We start from the raw sequence: 18,237 nt of genomic DNA on the forward strand, positions 1-18,237 counted from the left end.
TTTAAGAATATGTCAAATACTCTACTTTTCTACAGAAATAATTGTGTCATAAACTAGGCCTGTGAGCTCTGTTTTGTGCTGGTATTAGGCAGTACACCTGGCTTTGATTTGTTTCCAAATTTGTAGAGATTTGGAATGTCCAGGAAACACTATTAGTCTCTCTTACTAATCTTAGCTTTAATGATCTTGGAATGAAGCACATAAAAGTTAGCTATAAAGTTGCAAATATGTTTATTATATGTAAAATGCCATCATAATGAACGGGTCCTTTTATCTATAACTTTTTACAGATTGTCATTTAAATTCAGTAAAGATTGTGTGTTAATTGTTCTCACATAAGCATTGATTTTTAATACAGGTAGAAGACTTTTTGAATCTTTCCACAAAGCTGTCTGGATTTCATATTTGTGTTGACAAAGGGACATTTGATGCCATAAGCCTTAATCCTGACAATGCAATTGAGAAGAGGAAGCAGTATGTGAAATCTCTCTCCAGGGTGTTGAAAGTGAAAGGCTTTTTTCTAATAACCTCGTGTAATTGGACCAAGGAAGAGTTGCTAAATGAATTCAGTGAAGGTAATTGGCTATATGTTGTTTAAATGTGTGCTTATCTCAGGTTTAATGCACTTAAATAGGTATTTTTTTTCTTGGTGTTACAGTGTTTTACTTTCCTGTTTGTGGAAATTGCCTGCTTTTCATCTCTGTTAATAACCTTGGTAATACTCTTCACTGTACATGCAAAGCACAAAGAAATAATATTGGTGGAGATCCAGAGTCCTTTTTAAAAATTTCCAAGAAATCCTGGCAGTTAACTACTAAAATTTATGAGCCTATAAAAATTAAGTTCTTTATTTAAGCTGTATAATCTGTTACTTAGAGAATCAAACAAAGAAAGCACATATATGCCTCTGACTTTAGTGCACTGATATATTAGTAATCAGTAAGAATAGTAAACAGTAATAACGCAAATGGAAGTAGTATTTTTTAAAGTCTTAATGATGAGAGTTTTAATTTTATAGATACTTTATATATAGTCATTTAGATATTTAGGATTTGTCTTATTTTCAGTATGTATATGGAGCAAATATTTTTAACATTGCACAGAAATGAAATATAGGAAGTTGATAGTAGAAATGCTGCTTATTAATTCTTGCAAAAATCTCTACCTTTTTAAAGATTTTCAGTGCCAAGACAGAATCCTTATTTTGCCCCATGAGCAAAAGTCTAATAGGTGCTGTGTCTACTAAGGGGATTTTGTGAGGATTGAGAATCAATAATCTGTATGCAAATATTTTGAGTTCTTTGGCAGACTGTTCCTTGCATTTTTTTAAAAGTAATTTTTAAAACATTTTAATTTTATTGGTGAATATTGGGGAACAGTGTATTTTTCCAGGACCCATCAGCTCCATGTCAAGTCGTCATTTTTTTCCAATCTAGTCGTGGGGGGCGCAGCTCAGCTCCCAGTAATTGTCTTCAATCTTAGTTGTAGAGGGCGCAGCTCACTGGCCCATGTGGGAATCGAACCGGTGACCTTGGTGTTATGAGCACTGCGCTCCAACCACGGAGCAAACCGGCCGCCCCTTGCATGTTTTAAGGACTATTTTACCTGCCAGTTTTTTCATGCAGTGCACAGGCATGACTGGGAAAGTATCTTGAGAATTTATAACTAGACATTGGCTTGTTTTTTCCTTAGACTCTTTTTTCAGATTAGGATTAAGTTATTTTAAAGGAGAGGGAGGAAGTTTTAGGGAGTATTAATAAATGATATGGTACTAAATTTGTGGTTAAATTTTGAACCTTAGTTGTCACAAGCTAATGGGAAATGGATTTATCACCATATTGCATGCATTTTACCTTAGAGTTTGTTTTCTTGTTGCTAATAAGGTATTAGACAGTAGGAGGGAAAACACTTAACACACGTCCTTTTGTGTGCATGCAGTGGCTTTGGCAGGCTATATAATGTAAAACCTGAAGTGTTTGAGGCTTGAAATGTCAGACTATTGCCTCTGGAAAACAAGAATTATATGTGATTTATTGTCTTTTATTTCATGCCATTAATTTTATTATCTTCCATGTTAAATTTGTTTCCTTTAGAACTGTGGAGGCCCCATATCAATAGTCTTTCCCTCTTCCTGAAGCTTGACAGTTTTAATAAATACTCTGAGTTACACTGTGTAGAACAAGTTCCTTTACTGGTTTTTAAATACAGGTGTTCTCTTTTACCCCTGGAACCACCAGACAAAAACATATTTGTCTGTCTTTGATAATGAGGAACAGACTTCAGCCTGGTAAAGAAAGCTTAAAACTGTGTCTGTGTCCCTGGACTAGCGAGTAAATTCTTTAACTCATGTTCAGTTTTAGAGCTTGATACAGAATTTAAATAAGCAAAATGTTGCAACAGGAAATGTTAAAGAAATAATTATATACAATAAAAGACTTGATTTTAGTTGTAGGCATGCCTCTCCTAGAGTTAGATCCAGGACACTAACAGAATACACTGCCATGTGTCACTGCTGAGGCTCTTGTCACTAGCTTCTCAAGTTTGGCTTCCATGGTCCGTTTTGCGTAGAATAAAGGTTGCTTCACCAATCTTTGAAGCAAAGATTACTTCTTTGCTTCTTATTTGAAACATAAATGTTCATAAAACTGTTGAAATGAATCTTGCATTTTTCCTTTGTTAACCCTCTTTTTATCTATATAAACATTTTACGTTGTCATTTGTTTTGGTGAGGATTGCTTGAAACATTTGCCAGATATTGGGATGTTCTAATTTGATGTCCAAGGAACTTAACTTTCTTAAAACTACTGAATTAAACCCCCAAATCCTATTTTACCACAAAAGTAATCCAGATTCATTATGAAAAATGTGGAAAGATATCAACCCCAACACGTAAGCATATAGATTAAAATAATTAAAATCATTTGTTATCTATCTCTGGAATACATCCACTTTAATACTTTGGTGTATTAGCTCTTGAACTATAGTAATTTCAGCTCTGTAGAGTTAATCCAGGGAGTTAAAAGATTAGTCCTGGAAAATTCACAGACAGCTCCATTTTCTCGATAATTTTTATTATGAAATATTTTAAGCATAAGTAAAATTTCAGAAACAAATATGGGTGTGTACCCATGAACCCACCACAGTGGCTCCATTTTCCAGCATTAAAATATATCATGTTATCGAAAGGCCTGTCTTTCTTTGGAATAATTTTCTATGATCAGTTTTTAATGAAGATTTTAATATTTAGTTATTTGTTAAGATTTGAGGAAGTTTAAGAATATGAATTAGAATTTATAATGAAACAAAGTATTAAAAAAGCCAGTTGGTAAAATAATGTACATCCCTTTTAACATTTTTTTCTGTTTATAAGACTTATTCGAGCTCGAGCTCAAGGCATGGAACTTTAGAAAATGCACATACCCCTCCAAAGGAAAAAAAATTCCCAAATTAATAGTCCATCACTGAGGGAAACGTGGTTAATGAGAGTGACCTTCCAGCCTTGTCTTAGTTTTTTAAAACAAAATAATAAAACGTTAAGTTTCCATTTTATTTTGTAGTTTAGGAAAGTGCCACATTATTTTATTTTGATCTTTGCAAAGTCACTATCAATTAGATAGCGGCATTGATATCTGTAACCTCCTTGCATAGAAACTGAGGATCCTGCTGAAGGTAATTGGAACAGCACATCTTTCACCTAGTAAGTGGTAGGGCTCGCACCTGAACCCAGGACCTTTGAATCCAGGTTATTCTTTTTTTAAAAAACACAATGTACTACTTTGAAAGTTAGTAGCTCCTTGTCTTCCCAGACTTTTCATTACTTCAATTTGGGTCTTGATCTTTGGTTACAAACTCTTTTATTGTGGTAAAATACATATAAGATTTGCCACTTAACTTTTTTTTTTTTTTAAAGGTTTTATTATTTTAAGTGTGTTTTCCCAGGACCCATCAGCTCCAAGTCAAGTAGTTGTTTCAATCTAGTTGTGGAGGGCGCAGCTCACACTGGCCCATGTGCGGATCGAACCGGCAACCCTGGTGTTATGAGCACTGCGCTCTAACCAACTGAGCTAACCGGCTGCCCCCATTTAACATTTTAAGTGTACAGTTCTGTGGTATTAAGTACATTGATGTTGTTGTGCAACCATCACCACCATCCATCTGCAGAACTTTTTCATCTCACGGATTCGTTTTTATTTCCACGTTATTTACCCTTTCTGTAGGAAGTGCTTTTATACGTGTGATGTGGATCAATTGCATTAGTACATATAAAGCACTCAGAACAGTGTCTCATACGTGGAACGCATGGTAGCTGCTTCCTACAAAAGAGATGGTGCAGTCGGCTCAGGAGATGCAGAGTTGAAGGGATGATACACAGGAAGTGCCCTGAGGAAATGGGTGGATGGAAAAGCCTCTTTTCTGCAATTCGTTTTTGGTCTTGTCTCTTCCTTGTTCAATTCCAGGTTTTGGGGTATAAACACTTATTATATACATATACAGTAGAATTGAAAAATCATTAAATGAAATTCAGTCACAGTTTTGAGTTTGGAATCACATAGTTTTATAAAGGGTTTGAAAGTATATTGTTAATACAAACTTCTCTTAACTATGAGATTTAATCCCTAGTAAGAGTAATTAATTTTGTTTGACAGGATTTGAACTTTTCGAAGAATTGCCAACACCCAAGTTCAACTTTGGAGGCAGATCCGGAAACAGTGTAGCAGCATTGGTTTTCCAAAAACCGTGAGACTTTTCATTGGACAACTTCAGTTAGCCTTTTTTTAAGAAGCTCTACATCAAAGTAAACCTGACACAGAAAATGCAAGTGCAAATAAATGCTTATGAGTACACAGGATGCACATGTTGAATAGCTATAAAGGGTTGGTAAAAAAGTCCTGAGCATGTAAGTGGTTGAGCTTTAGAGATCAACCAAGAATACTTTAAAATTTTCTTTTGTATTTGAAATGTAAATATTTTCCTTTTTGATTAAAAAAGTTTCCTGTAACTGCTGAACAGTTAAAAACTATAGCAGTAAATGAATCTACAGACAGCATGTAGTCTTGATTTTTGTAACCTTGGTAAAATTGAATTGAGCATATCTCTTTATTAAGATTTGACTAATCTATTCTAGGGCCAGAATCAGCAAAACAACTTAAATTTTCATAGTGTTTTATTAGAATATTTATGAAACATACTAAGCATGCTATTTTGGGTTGAATGGTGGTTATTTAAAAAAGATTATTTAATCTCTGAGAAAATCCTCTAGCATTCACACATATAATTAAAGAAAATCAGATAAATGTATCAGTTGACCAAGAAACATTAGTTGAGCTTGTATTTTGTGGCTTGTATTTGTGGCTGATGGAATTTTACGCACTGTGAGGGATAAATAGAAAGTAGAAGGAAAGACACCTGAGGGCTTCTGTGAATACGCTAGCACTATGTTCAGTCTTATTATAATCTTAGTGAATCTCCCCAGTATCTTCTCCAGGCATATATTACTTTTTCCTGTTGCTACATATCAAACGGCTAGTGCAGGATGAAACCAGGCGTCTTCTGTGGGTCTGACTGAAACCCATTCTCTTGCCCTCACGTATTCTGCCTCCCAGATGTAAATCTCTGCCTTTATGGCATTTATAGTTCAGTTGGGGAGCTATGACTGGTTCTTAGAAAATAAGGTTGGAGAAGTTGGGCAGTTATTTTTAGGAGCTCTGCAGCTCCCGGTGACAATGTTGATCTGTGGATTAGGAGAACAGTGAGTCATCCTTCATTGCTTTTCACCATCTCCCTACCTGTCTTCAAAGACTTGCCTAATCAAGAACTGAACTGTGTCATTTTCCTCTGAAAGGATGGTGTAAGTTTATATATGCATATATACACACACACATGAGCCCTGAGGGATATGGGACAAAAATGTTCTGGGTGGGGGCTAATTAGTAATAGAAATAGCTGCTTAATGTTTTTGAAAAGATAAGGTATATTAATATTTAATGTTGATTTGTATTTGGGCTAATATTTTAATATTGGAGTCGCAGTATGAGTTTTTTAAAAAGTGATATAATTTTTGACGAGCTTCAACTTTTAGGCCTGTTGGGTTACAGAACGAACAGAATTTTTGTTTGTTTGGCAAATGTCACTGCAGTAATGAGTAAGTGTAGCATTACATCCTTGTTTTCATTTTTGCCCTGGAGTAGGGGTAGGGAGGGGATTTGATTTAGGTCATCATTAATCAGTCATGAAGATTACCACCTGCACAAGAGAACAGAGGACATGTACAAAAACTTTCAAAACAAATAACTTTTTTTGAAAAGATTTAATTTTTAACATGTAAAAAAATGAGAAATTAAAATGTATATAATTAAACTTTTAAAATCACTGTGTTCATTTTACAAACTAGACATGGGATCTTACGCCATAGAAACATACGAATAGTTTTATAACCTATTGAGATCTGGTCTTTGTTGTTTTTCATATTAATATTCCTTGAATTTAAATATGATAATAGTATGTAAGCACTTTTTTAGAATTTTAAGTATTTGCTGTTTTAAAGCACTGATCTAACAAAATGGGCTTTCTGGGCAACCAGACCGAGACCCTGGGTTTGATTCCATAAGAGCTTGGAATGGGCCTTTGTTGAAAAGCTCCTTGAGTCACTATCATGGGGGGTATGTTTGATCCATTTGCAAAGATGAATGATTTTTTTTATTTTTTTTTTTAGGAATTGTGGAGCTGTTTATAAGGTTAGGAAAAGGGGGTTGTCATCTCCTTATCAGTTTAATCCTGCTGGAAGCCAGCCTCTCAGAGGTTGAAATCAGAACAAATGGAAGGTCCAAAAATGCTAACAATAAATTAGTATTTTCAAATAATACTATGCTTTAAAAACCAGGTCAGTAAATGTCCCCAAGTAACTAAAGCAAGTCATAAATACATTATTGTTAAACTTAGTTTTGTTAAATCATATGAATATGTGGGTAACTGAAAGAAAGTACGCAGTTACAAAAGAGAGCAGTAGTTATGTAGTGAATGCTGTTCTCCCTGGGTAAGAAGTTGGAATTGTAATTTTATTTCATCAAAAGACACTCTTATTTTGAGGAAACTTGTTTGAAATGCAAACGAGATTTCTCTGTGGAGCCGGCACAGAATTGTTGCTTTTCATTATGATGTTATTACTGCATAACAGGGCCACTTCTGTGTGTAGGAAGTGCGTATGTAAGTCCAAAGGGATTTGAGGCCTGAATGGGCGGGTTACAGCAATTAAGAAATAGAAAGTTTTCAGAACATTTTGTTTTATGCCAGGTGCACAAGTTAGAGTTGCTTTTTGGGACTGGCATTCATGCACATAAGAATCAAACCTGATACTACTCTTGGCAGCTTGACTCAAGCCATTTAAAAATAAGCACAAACTGTCCTTGAATGATTTTTTCCCCCATTGTAATAGCAGTGAATTTGCCTTTTTTCTTCATCTGTGATAAGCATGCAATTTTCCATTTATTTGGGGGGAAGGAAGGGGGTAAACATATACAAAAGACTTTCAGTCTTTGTATGAATAAAGTGTTTCCATTCATTTATTTATTTTTAAATTTCTATGATACCGTAATGCAGTACTATATATTGACCTTCATTCACATTCATCCGCACATAATAGAAACCTTCATTTTTAAGGACCCTACATTAGTAATTAAGTTTTATATGGCTTTGAAATAATTTTCCTTAAATTGATATGCAAAGAAATAGAGTATCCCTGCTTATGTTAATGGACTTTGATTTATGTTCTCTGAAATAATTTTACTTTATGTGTGTGTGTGTGTGGGTGTCCAATAGCCTACAGTGAAAAAATACACAAATGTGAAAAATCACTTGCTCTCCAGGCCAGCATTCTACTGCTGTGGGGAGGCCTGGGTTTGAGTTCCTGTTTTTGGCACTGTGAGCCAGAGACAGCCTTCTGCTTTGAGAGCAAGAGCCCTGTCTTGTGTTCTGCAGCAGTGACCTCTTTGGCTAATTGTGTGTGGGGATGTGGATGGGCGCCGAAAGGCATCTTGTCTAGTACACTTCACTGGAAGGAGACTGCCTGCTACCTAGAGCTCGACAGTGGGAGACGAGGAACATGGCAGGTTGAAGGACAAGTGCATAGTGGGAAAAAATTAGGCAACCCTGGTCATGTCTCTTGGTTAGACATGAAACAGAGATGTCCTTAGAAGAAGGGGGAGCACATGAGCATGTTTTATTAACAGTTAATTCAAGAAAATTAATGCTAATTTATTCTTCATACACACCATGCAATTTGTTAGAAAAGTAAAAGAATAGTTTGAAATTCTTTGGTCAATTGATGGATTCCTATGTTAGGGGCATAGAAATGAAACTCAACATTAAGCAGACAAATACCCAAGCCCACAGGCTACATAAATGCTGAATAAAATCAGCTCTACAGTGGAACTCTGAAAAGCAAGGGTAAGAAGCCTAATGAATGACTGAATATGACCTTAGCAAAATTCCTGGGGTGTTGCTGAAAGATCCTTCATTTCCAGCTTAGATGTCAAGATGGGCGCCAGTAATCAGAAAACAAGAGAGCTTGAGTCGGTACTTACTGAGTTTTAAAAACCTTTCTAACACAGTGCGTTAGACTAATCATTAAAAGGGCTTCTTTGACTGAATTTTGAGCTGTCACTGTGTGGACCTGTAGTTTAGGCCCAGGGAAACCAAATTAAAAAGATAGGAATAATTCCCAAGACATGAATGTAGCAGTATCCTGCTTTTATGGAGAAGAACTTCAAAAACTAGGATGTGGAAGCTGGCAGAATGTACTTTTGTCATGCTGATACCATTGTAAGAAAGACAACCGGGATATTTTGCCTTAAAATATTTGCAAATTACTTGCCTATTGTATTAGAGGAAGATGTGAAAAAACCAAAATCTACTTTTTTTCATTTTTCATGTGGCCCATTCTGAAGAAATGGTAAATTCTTCTGTTATATTTTTAAATATGTATTGTGACTGCATAACTATGTTAGTGGTCTGTGTGGTGCATGCTAGCCAGGAGCTTTTTAAGCATAGCGAATCTATTAATTTGTTTTCCCAAATACCTAAAAATTTACACATGAGCCATCAGTTAGCATATCCCGGGTATTATCTGAGGAGCTTACAAAGAACTGTGAAAACTCTGGTTGAATAAGGGGACCAGGAAGCAGTTTATTAGTATCAGTGATTATTGCGAACAGGAGCGCAGTTGGGATGTGGCCGTCCCCCTGCTCTCGCCTTTCCTGCCGCTGCAAAGATGAGGGAGCCGTCAGGAGGAGACTAAATGTAGACGAGAGTGTGCTGCCAGCTCACATTTTCCTCCTAACCCCTCCTCTGATACGAAAATGTCAGTCCTTTGTTCCCATCTAATTTTAGTACATCCTGGCGAAAAAAATGTGAGGATGAAAAACATTCGGATGATTTCCAACCATGGGACTCGGAGGGGTGAAGTGGGAGGGGGGCGTAGAGGAAAGCGGCTTCCATTCCGGATCTGGCTGCCTTTCTGCACCGTATCTAGCCCTACTCTGTTGACTTGGGTAATGAAATAAGTTTAGATGCACTGGAGCAGCAATAATTAGGTTTTCCTTCCATGTCCTCAACCAGAAGCCTAGTTGGAATCTGAATGGGGAAAATCATCATATGGTTTTTAATAAAATAAACTGGGCTGAATTAAAGAGCTGTGTGCAAGTTTTGGAAGAAAGGCCTGAAATTGTGAGTGACAACTACACGTTGTGTTATTTATTAATAGAACCTTTGAAATCCTTTTGTGATTCAGTGAAACTGCTTTTATGCTGTTGTTTTGAATGAGAATAATATTTGTTGATTTTTGAGAAGCAGTCTGAAGCAGGGCACACGAGAGTTGTTTATCCCCTCTGGAAACCCTAACAAGTCTAGAAGGAAAGCTCTGATTCTGTCAAGAGAGCCAGTTGGGTCAAATCATTTGTATTACAGTTTGTTCAAGAGACAGGACAGAATTCCATAGGACTTTGTAGTTGGAATTGCCAGTTGTGGTTATTCTCTTAATTAAAAAGTAATTAACTGGATTAAACTATGAGGGGAATTCCATACACCGGACCTCACTGTGAAATAAGCTTGCCTTTCCCAAAGGTTTGTTCATTTAGTGAGCTGAGGTGTCCTCTGGAAATCTCTAGATGATAAAGACTTTATATAACCAGAAGTAAGAGAGATCATTTTGTTATAAAGTCCATTTGATTGATTTAATTTTAAACAAATGCAATATCAGATTATTTTATGAACTTAAAATTTATTTTGCTGCTTTTTATTTTATAATAACAGATAGCTTGTGTTTAAAAATCTGTTAAGTAATAGAATAAATATAAAAGAGAAATGATATTTTTTAAATACTAAATTTTGGAGAAAAAAGTGGTTGGAACCTAGGTAATTCACTTTCTTTTTCTGCGCTTTACTTTTTTTCCTTTAAAACAAGGGTATTCAGTAGGTGATGTTTAGTGTATGTGATGCCGAGGCAAGCACAGTAGGCGATATTTAAATTGTTCTCTACCCCTGTATTGGTCAGCCTGGGCTGCCATAGACTGAGTGGCTTAGACAATGGAAATTTATTTTGCAGTCTGGAGACTGAGAATTCCAAGATCAAGGTGCCAGCAAGGTTGGCTTCATTCTGAGGCCTCTTCTCTTGGCTTGTAGGTGGCTGCCATCTCCCTCTTTGTTTGTGTGGTTCACGTGACCTCTGTGCGTGTGTGGGAGAAACAGTGAGTGGCTGCAGCAGGCTTCTCTGGTGTCTCTTCTTACAAGGGCACAGATCCCATCCTGGGGGGCCCACCCTCATGAGCTCCTCTAACCCTAATTCCCTCCCAAAGGCCCTGTCTTCATGTACCATCACACTGGGAGTTAGGGCTTGAGCATATGAATTTGGGGAGGACACATTCAGTCCCTGACAACCGCTAAAATCGATCTAAGGTTTAGAGAAAGGCCTACAAAATAGGTTTTCACTATATATGGGGAGTGTAAATACTCCATTAGGTAGATGTCATCTGTTAGGTTACTTTTTGGTTCTTTTAAACCAAGGTATGTATCTATGTGAAAAAATATGTGTGCATATAATAAAACATTTGGAGCAATCACATGAGCATTTTTCAATCTAAAAATGTCTGCGCATCCATTGGTAAACTTTCGATTTAAATGTTGATTGTCTCTGATACATATTCTGTAATTCAGTTTGTATTGATTTGACTATAGAGATGGTCTATCCAAGAAACTCAGACATTTGCTCTAATTGTTCAGTCCACTTCTGTTTTACGTGCAGAAAGATTGAGCGCTACACTGGGCCTAAGCACAATTGTGATAATCCGGAGGATTGCCTAATTGGATTCTGCTGGACCCCAAACACACACCGACTGCGCATTCGCAGATGACCGAATTTTCCACTGTCACGTTCCGGCGCTTTGGGGCTGCTCCCTTCTCATGCTCCACAGAGACCCACGCTTGAGCATAGTGCACAGTCTGCCCTTCTTATGCCTTGTACCTCTGGGCTACAGTCATTCTGTCCTACACCTGCTTACCTTCTCAGTGACATTGAAGCGTGTTAAAGGGGCTAGCAAGGTACCGAATATGTAGTAGACATTTAAGATTGGTTTCCCTTCAGTACATTTCTGTGAAGCAGTTTGATATAGTAGAGAAAGAAGCAGTTGTGTAGAATCTACATAATAGGGTTGTGAATATTAAATGAGAAAAATAAATGTAAAGCAGCTTAGCATGATTCCTAGCACACACCAATGCCAAGTAAACATTCTTTTCTCCAAAGACCCTTCTTCCCATTGGAGCTAATACATTGAATTGTTCAGGATTTGAACCCTCAACGCCACTGAGTTGATGCACTCAGTTTCATGGTGAGGCATTTATATTCCAGGAGTGAATAGATGAGTGAAGAGAGGAGGAGTGCTCAGTAAGGAAGTAAGAGGGAAAGTCTGGAGTACGGGGGTCTTTCAGAACGTCCTAAAAAATCATGCTGTGTATCTCCTTCCTTAGGCTTGAGCGAGGGCTCATGCTGAAGCACCTTTTGATTTAGTTAAGAAATGAGGACCAGAAATCATAATGCAAGATTTTCATGAAATGCCCTTTCTGATGTGTTTCAGCAGACTCTAAGATGCCCCTCACATTTAAGATCATTGTCTGTGTAAGTGGTAATTATTTAGTACTAAATATAGGTATGATGAGGAAAATGGTAAGGTGGATGCATTTGAACAGGAAACAAATGCTAAGGCTGTGGTGCACTTTCCTTCATTAAGTCTGAGAGCCAAGGCGTTATTTCCAGTAACATCAAACAAGGGGCCTGAATGCATGTCCCCCAAAGGGCCAGCAGCAGGTTTGATGAAAGTTGTGAATTGGATTTGGGTCTTTTACAGGGCTCCTAGGGGCTAAGATTTTATCATTGATTTTCACCTTGCATAGCCTAGGTTTGATTTTGATCAGTGAGTCACTTGTATTTTTTTGCTGTGAGTTGAGGTAACAGTGCCATTAACAATGGCATTTTAAAGTTTGATGTTGAGTAATAGTTTATCTGATTCGACTTTAGTTTATGCTGGAACTGACAGTATAGTATGTAAAGTACAGTGAATCACTTGTTTATGCTAGTCTAGAAAACATTTAGTTTTCAGATTTGTTTATTTAACCTTTTTATTGTTGGTTAAGTGAATAATACATCAGTTCCTGGAGTGCTTAGTATGACTGTAGAATCGCTGCCCAGACCCATGTCACTTTCTCTAGCTAACTAGCCTCAGAGAGCTGAAGTCTTTCAACCATTTTTAAAAAGTTCTATGGAGATTAGGTCAAGATGATATGTGTATTGTTAGAACAGAACATAATCAAAGCTTCACTACTTTAAATGAGATAATTTAACAGTGTGATGGTTGAATAACCTGGTTTTGAACAGTTTTGGGTTTTTTGTTGTTTGTTTTTTGTTCCTTGTGAAAGTTCAACTGTAAAGTAGAATTTAAAACAGCAAGCCAACTTCTCACTTATATTAATTCTTTTCTGTTTCCTGTCAGCTGCAGTGTTTGCACACACAAAATAGGCAAGGCTACTCCCTCTTATAAACAGTAATGGATAGGATAAAACAAAACATCTTTGCTTTTGGTTAACATTGAAGGTTGACAAACTGCCGAGGAGAGTTAAGAAATTCACAGGCTAATACAATATGTAGGGCAAATGTTCTTTTCCTACTGCTTCCAGGATATTCTACCTATTGGAGCCAGAGACTAATTTTTTTCCTTGATATTTCAAATCCAAAAGGTTCAGCCTCCAGAGTGGGTATTTAAACTCTGTGAAATCATAAACTGTATCTAGTTTAACAGTTTCCTCACTACCTAATGAAAATGAAATTCACTTGGTTTCATTTTCATAGGGATAGGCAGGATAGCAGTCACTTTGAGCATATCACTAGGGAGGAGTTAAAAATAGATTTTTCTTGAGGCAGTGACTTATATGGCAGATAGTTGACAGAAGAGAAAAATTAAGTTAAATTTTGGGCTTGTATCTCAAATACTAAATCTGAATTCCTCTAAAGATTATTTTAAGGAAAAAATTGAAATTGCTTTCATTTGAAGGTAATAACAAACATTTAGTCTGGCTGTGCTATTGAAATATTTTTCTAGATTAAATTCAATATATAGCAATATGAAAATACTATAACTTGGTTTTAGTTATGTTTTTGGTGGAGTAACTGAGGCAAGCTAGATGATGGGTGAATAATTGTGGTTTAGGGATATTAATTGGAGTCTCCTGCAGCCAAGATCATAAATAGATCAGGGAAAGGCCAGGAACTAATTGCGCTTTTGAATCTTAGTATTAAAATAGTGAAATAATCTTGATAAGTTTTACATATCCCAGTAACTTTGAATGTAGATAGTGAAAAGCCTTCGTTATATTTATTTTGGCTTATTTATCATGCACAAACTTTTCAATGTCTGTTTTTTCATGGCTTGTGTTTCCTTGTAGCACCTAACACTGATAGGTACTATTAACTGCAAAAAAATAAAAAAGCAGTATTAAATTGAACTCAGTTTTAACTGTGGCTCTGTTCTTTTTAGCTTACTTTACTCAGAGCTCTTCCATGCAGTGAGTTGCAAGCGTGACATTTGCTGTGTTTTCAGCACCTGCCAACTGGGAAACCAGGGTTTGTGCTCGGGACACAGCTCCTAATGCACACTGTGTGAGGCACAATACCCTCCCAGCTGGCATGCTTCGTACCTCCGTGGTGCTGGACGTTGGGTCACAAAGCCATGCAGATTCACATGTGCTGATTTCAATAGGCATTCCCTGTCAGGCTGCTTTCAACTCTCATTTCGTATCAAAGGAATTAGGTTGGTATCGTTAAAATTTACTGCTGCGGTTATTTTTCAATGAAAATAAATTTGTTTTATTTAGTTATTGAATCAAAAAGTAACTTTGTCTGCAAGAACCGAAGTACCTCTTGTAAAACGTGTGTGTATAGCATGGGGTGTATCTCTATAACTATAACACAGCTACACCTCATTTTCACCAGTGGAAAGGTTTCAGCACATGAGATAAAAAGAGAAAGGAAAAAAACAAGGATTAGTGTGTCATAACATGCTTAGGTAGGTAGGGCTGTTAGTTGTAACTGGATCATAGATGTGGGAACAATTACAGAACTTTTTTTTTTTTTTTAAATAAGATCCGCTTAAGAAAATTGCCTCCATAGTAAGTTCAGATTTTTGGCTTCCATATATAACCCAAATTTTCCATATTTTCTAAAGAAGTGTATTTTGCTAACTTGTTTTCAGTAGCCAATCTCTTTGAAAATGCTTCAGGTGGATTTGGGGATATCTGTCTTTCCATCATCTATTATAAGAAATTTTAAAAGGTTCTGTTTCTAGAAAAGATCTTTTCAGATGTAGAAAGGATGGTGTGAAATGTGAATGACTGGCTTTTAATACAACAGTTGTGACAAAGAGGCAGTGGCTTTTGGAGGCTGAATAAAGGAGTTAATACACACACATCTGCATACTGCCGTTGGGTTCAGTGTGTAACACGTTTGATGTTGGTTTCACTCACTTTGTTAGTCTAAAAAGAATAATGTTTTTCTCAGAGACAAACTAGTTTATCATTTTTTAGTGGTGAGCTCTTTTTAAAAGCGTAGGCGCAGATAGATTTGATGGGAAAAACTGAACACATTGACTGGTCCTTCATCAAACTTCAAAGCTTAGCTCCTTGTTTGAATATCACATTTATCATGTTCTAAAGGCACAAGAATAAAACACCCACTAACTACCTAGGACACTCCTCAGTACATATCAAAACCCAGGCTTTACCTCCTCTGCACAAATGTGCTTAGGTGAATACTTTTATTAGCTTGTTGATACAAGTTATAGTTGGTTACACCCTTTCTTAATAAAATACACCCTTTTTGTCTCCTGTTGCTTAAGAGCTTTAAACTTGGAATGGGGGAGCTCTTTATGTAGAATGATAGTGTTTGAATCTCCCAGGTGGTTTTCAGTGGACACAGGATGCATAACAAACACACATGCATTCCTCCATTTGGTAGTTCTGTTTTGAGGGGAGCCTAGAAAGCCAGTATTGCTGTTTTATCCCTGGGTTTCATATATTGGTCTCGGGGTGAGACAGTATGTAATCCCTACATTTTATATTTCCCAGGGTGTTCTGTGGCTTAACCAGATTAGTTTTGGTCAATAATAATGGAAAAGTTACAAGTGATCGTTTTTGGGTTACTTATGGATTTATTCCTGACTTGGCCTATGAATTTGTGTTTAGGTGTCTCTGGTTGTGTTGTAAATCTGGTTTTGATTTGGTTTTGACCTTTCTGATTGAACGAGGGTAGACAGCTTACTCCCTCCCCTTCCCCCAATTGCCGCTTACATTGTTTAAAATCCAGAGTTCAACTGAGTATATATTTACTCTTCTGAATTGAGCAAAACTCTATTATACAACCTCTTGGATAGGACTTTTTATAATAAAGACCTATGTAGCACAGCCCTAAAGAGTGGGGTGGTTTTGTATCTATAGGACTTACTACATAATGTGGGAAGAGCCTACAGTATAGAAGGTTAAGTGACACAGGCCTTAATGTATATATTTTTAGCCCTTTGAGATTTAAATTAAGTAAATGAGAAATAGCTGTTCATTGGTTAGTGGCACATCTCCTTAAGCAGGTATTTTAGTTCTGTACACTCTCAAGAAAGTCTCAGAACCAGAAAAACAGGCTGCTTTAGGTTAGAAAGGCTTTTTACAGTAAAGGAGCTTGCCATAACCACAATCCTTGGAATTTTGTGAGCCTAAAATCATCCTGAAAGCAACAAGAATAATGGTTGCAATAATTGTTTCCAGGCTCAGGACCCTTGCATTTTGTTTTTTAAGTTGACCCGATGAACTAGTAATTGCAGGAATAAACTGAATGTTTGCCAGCAGGAGTCACTCTAGGCCTCCTAATAAAAAGTAAATTAAACTATATCCTTAAAGCTCTCAAAGGCTGAGGTGACACTGTGATAAGACGGCATTAGGGAAACGTAGCAGCATCTCATATTATCCCTTGTGCCTTTCTTTGTTCGACCTAGGAAGACTTGGTTCTCGCTCCTTTCAAAATTGGCCCTTGATACATATTTTTAAAGCAATGTTTATGGCCAAAGATGTCAATATCTCAGTATTCTGCATATTAACTCACGTTGGCTTTCGTAGGATGAATTGATTGCATCCCACATCATCTGCTTGAATGAATAGACATCCTTCTTTCTGTTGTCCATCCTAATCTTGCAGAAATCACTGGAGTGAACTGTAGTTAGTTAGTGTGAAAGGAGATGTTAGCTCATGGTTTTCTGAAAAAGAATGAATCCAGTGTGATGAGAAACTGAAATATTTCAGCAATAGCCATGAAATATAATAGCTTCCTAAGTGCACACAAGCTCAAAAAGTTAATTGTTCATTTATGTTTGATACTGGGATTGAAACATTGGATTAAAACCAATTAAATGTTCCTAGAAGCAACAGCAAAAGTTTCCTGATTTATGAATAGAACCATTCAAATGGCGCAGACACAATCCATGTAAAGTAATGAGGTGTTTTGTTTTTTTGGCAAAGGAGAACACCAAACAGGCATAGGGAGTTTTTTTTTGTGTGTGTTTTTTTTTTTTAAAAAACGCCCTTCTTAAAAATCTCTTTTTGGATACAAGGTCAATAAAATAACAAACACCAATAGGAAGGAGTAATGGGAAATCGAGGGCTTCACTTCACAAGGAAAACAAGCCCCTCCCCCAGGTGAGCCGCACAATGAAAATACTCTGCTTATTCTATCAGGGTTACATTCCTGAACCTAAGTCAACATCCTAAGTCACAGAGCTAAACATGCTCTGCCTCTGCTTAGCAACCACAATCCTTCCTTCACCAGTTGCAGAGATTTTGGATGTGGCTTCTGAAGTGTACATTCCTTTATTTCGAGCAGCACCCCGAGTTAGGAAACTAGCGCTTTCTTTTCCCAAAGTGTGACAACACTAACACGATACCCCCTCCCCTGCCGCCCAGCCACTGAAATGAACGTTTCTTTAAAACCTCAAAAAAAAAACCCAACCCAACAACCCGGAAGCTGGACGTCTGAAGTCCACGCGGCCCGGGGTTTTCGTCCCGGCTCGTGCAGGGGGCGGGGGGAGACGCCCGCGGGGCTCCTGGCCCAGGGCCCGGGCAGCCGCGGTGGCGGCAGCGGCGGCGCGTCGGGGGCCCGGGGCCACTTCCCGCGACCCGGGGCCTCGCAGGCGCGAGCTCGGCGAGCGGCGCGCAGCTCAGCTCGCAGGACGCCCTGTAGCCCCGCCGGCGGCGCGCCGCGACCCCCCCACTCCCCGCCCACCGGCGGCTACGCGCACTGCACACTCGCCCGCCGCACGCCGCCCGGCTCTGCACGCCGCCGCCGCCGCCGGGCCGAGTGCCGGGGCCCGCGACGCCGCCCGCACAGCGCCGCTCCCAGCGACCAGCAGCCACGGTCGGGCGGCCCCGCGGCGGTTGCGGGCGCGGGCGGCCTGGCCGGGGCAGGGTAAAGGGACGAGTTGCAAACAGTTCAGGAAGTGACAAGTCGGTTTCCTCCTCCCTGGGAGCCGCTCGGTACAAAGCGCTCGGCGCCGGCAGGAGAGCGTGCGCGCGGCGGACGCGCGGCGGGCAGCCGGGACGACTTGGCGAGCGCCGGCGGCGACGGCGCGGGGCCCGCGCCCGGAGCGCCCAGCCGCGCACAGT

General features: G+C 38.4%; 2 protein-coding genes across 9 annotated transcripts in view; both read left to right on the forward strand.

Annotated features, from left to right (window-relative positions):
• EEF1AKMT2 (EEF1A lysine methyltransferase 2) overlaps nt 1-7,562 on the forward strand; it is a 27,288-nt gene extending 19,726 nt beyond the window's left edge. For all 7 annotated transcript variants that reach the window (XM_074338835.1, XM_074338836.1, XM_074338833.1 and 4 more), the window contains 2 exons: nt 359-575; nt 4,647-7,562. In XM_074338835.1, the coding sequence (XP_074194936.1) occupies nt 359-575; nt 4,647-4,741 (312 nt within the window). In that variant the 3' untranslated portion in view covers nt 4,742-7,562. The remainder of the gene's footprint in view (nt 1-358; nt 576-4,646) is intronic.
• A 141-nt stretch (nt 7,563-7,703) lies between these two features.
• FAM53B (family with sequence similarity 53 member B) overlaps nt 7,704-18,237 on the forward strand; it is a 115,010-nt gene continuing 104,476 nt past the window's right edge. The window contains exon 1 of one of the 2 annotated variants that reach the window (XM_019742162.2): nt 7,704-9,720. The gene's annotated coding sequence lies outside the window, so the exon portion shown is untranslated. Of the gene's footprint in view, nt 9,721-17,650; nt 18,236-18,237 lie in introns of those variants that run through there. The other variant, XM_074338828.1, reaches the window with a different exon arrangement.

This window comes from Rhinolophus sinicus, linkage group LG07 (assembly GCF_036562045.2).
Source record: "Rhinolophus sinicus isolate RSC01 linkage group LG07, ASM3656204v1, whole genome shotgun sequence".
In the NCBI taxonomy this organism is placed as follows: Eukaryota; Metazoa; Chordata; class Mammalia; order Chiroptera; family Rhinolophidae; genus Rhinolophus; species Rhinolophus sinicus.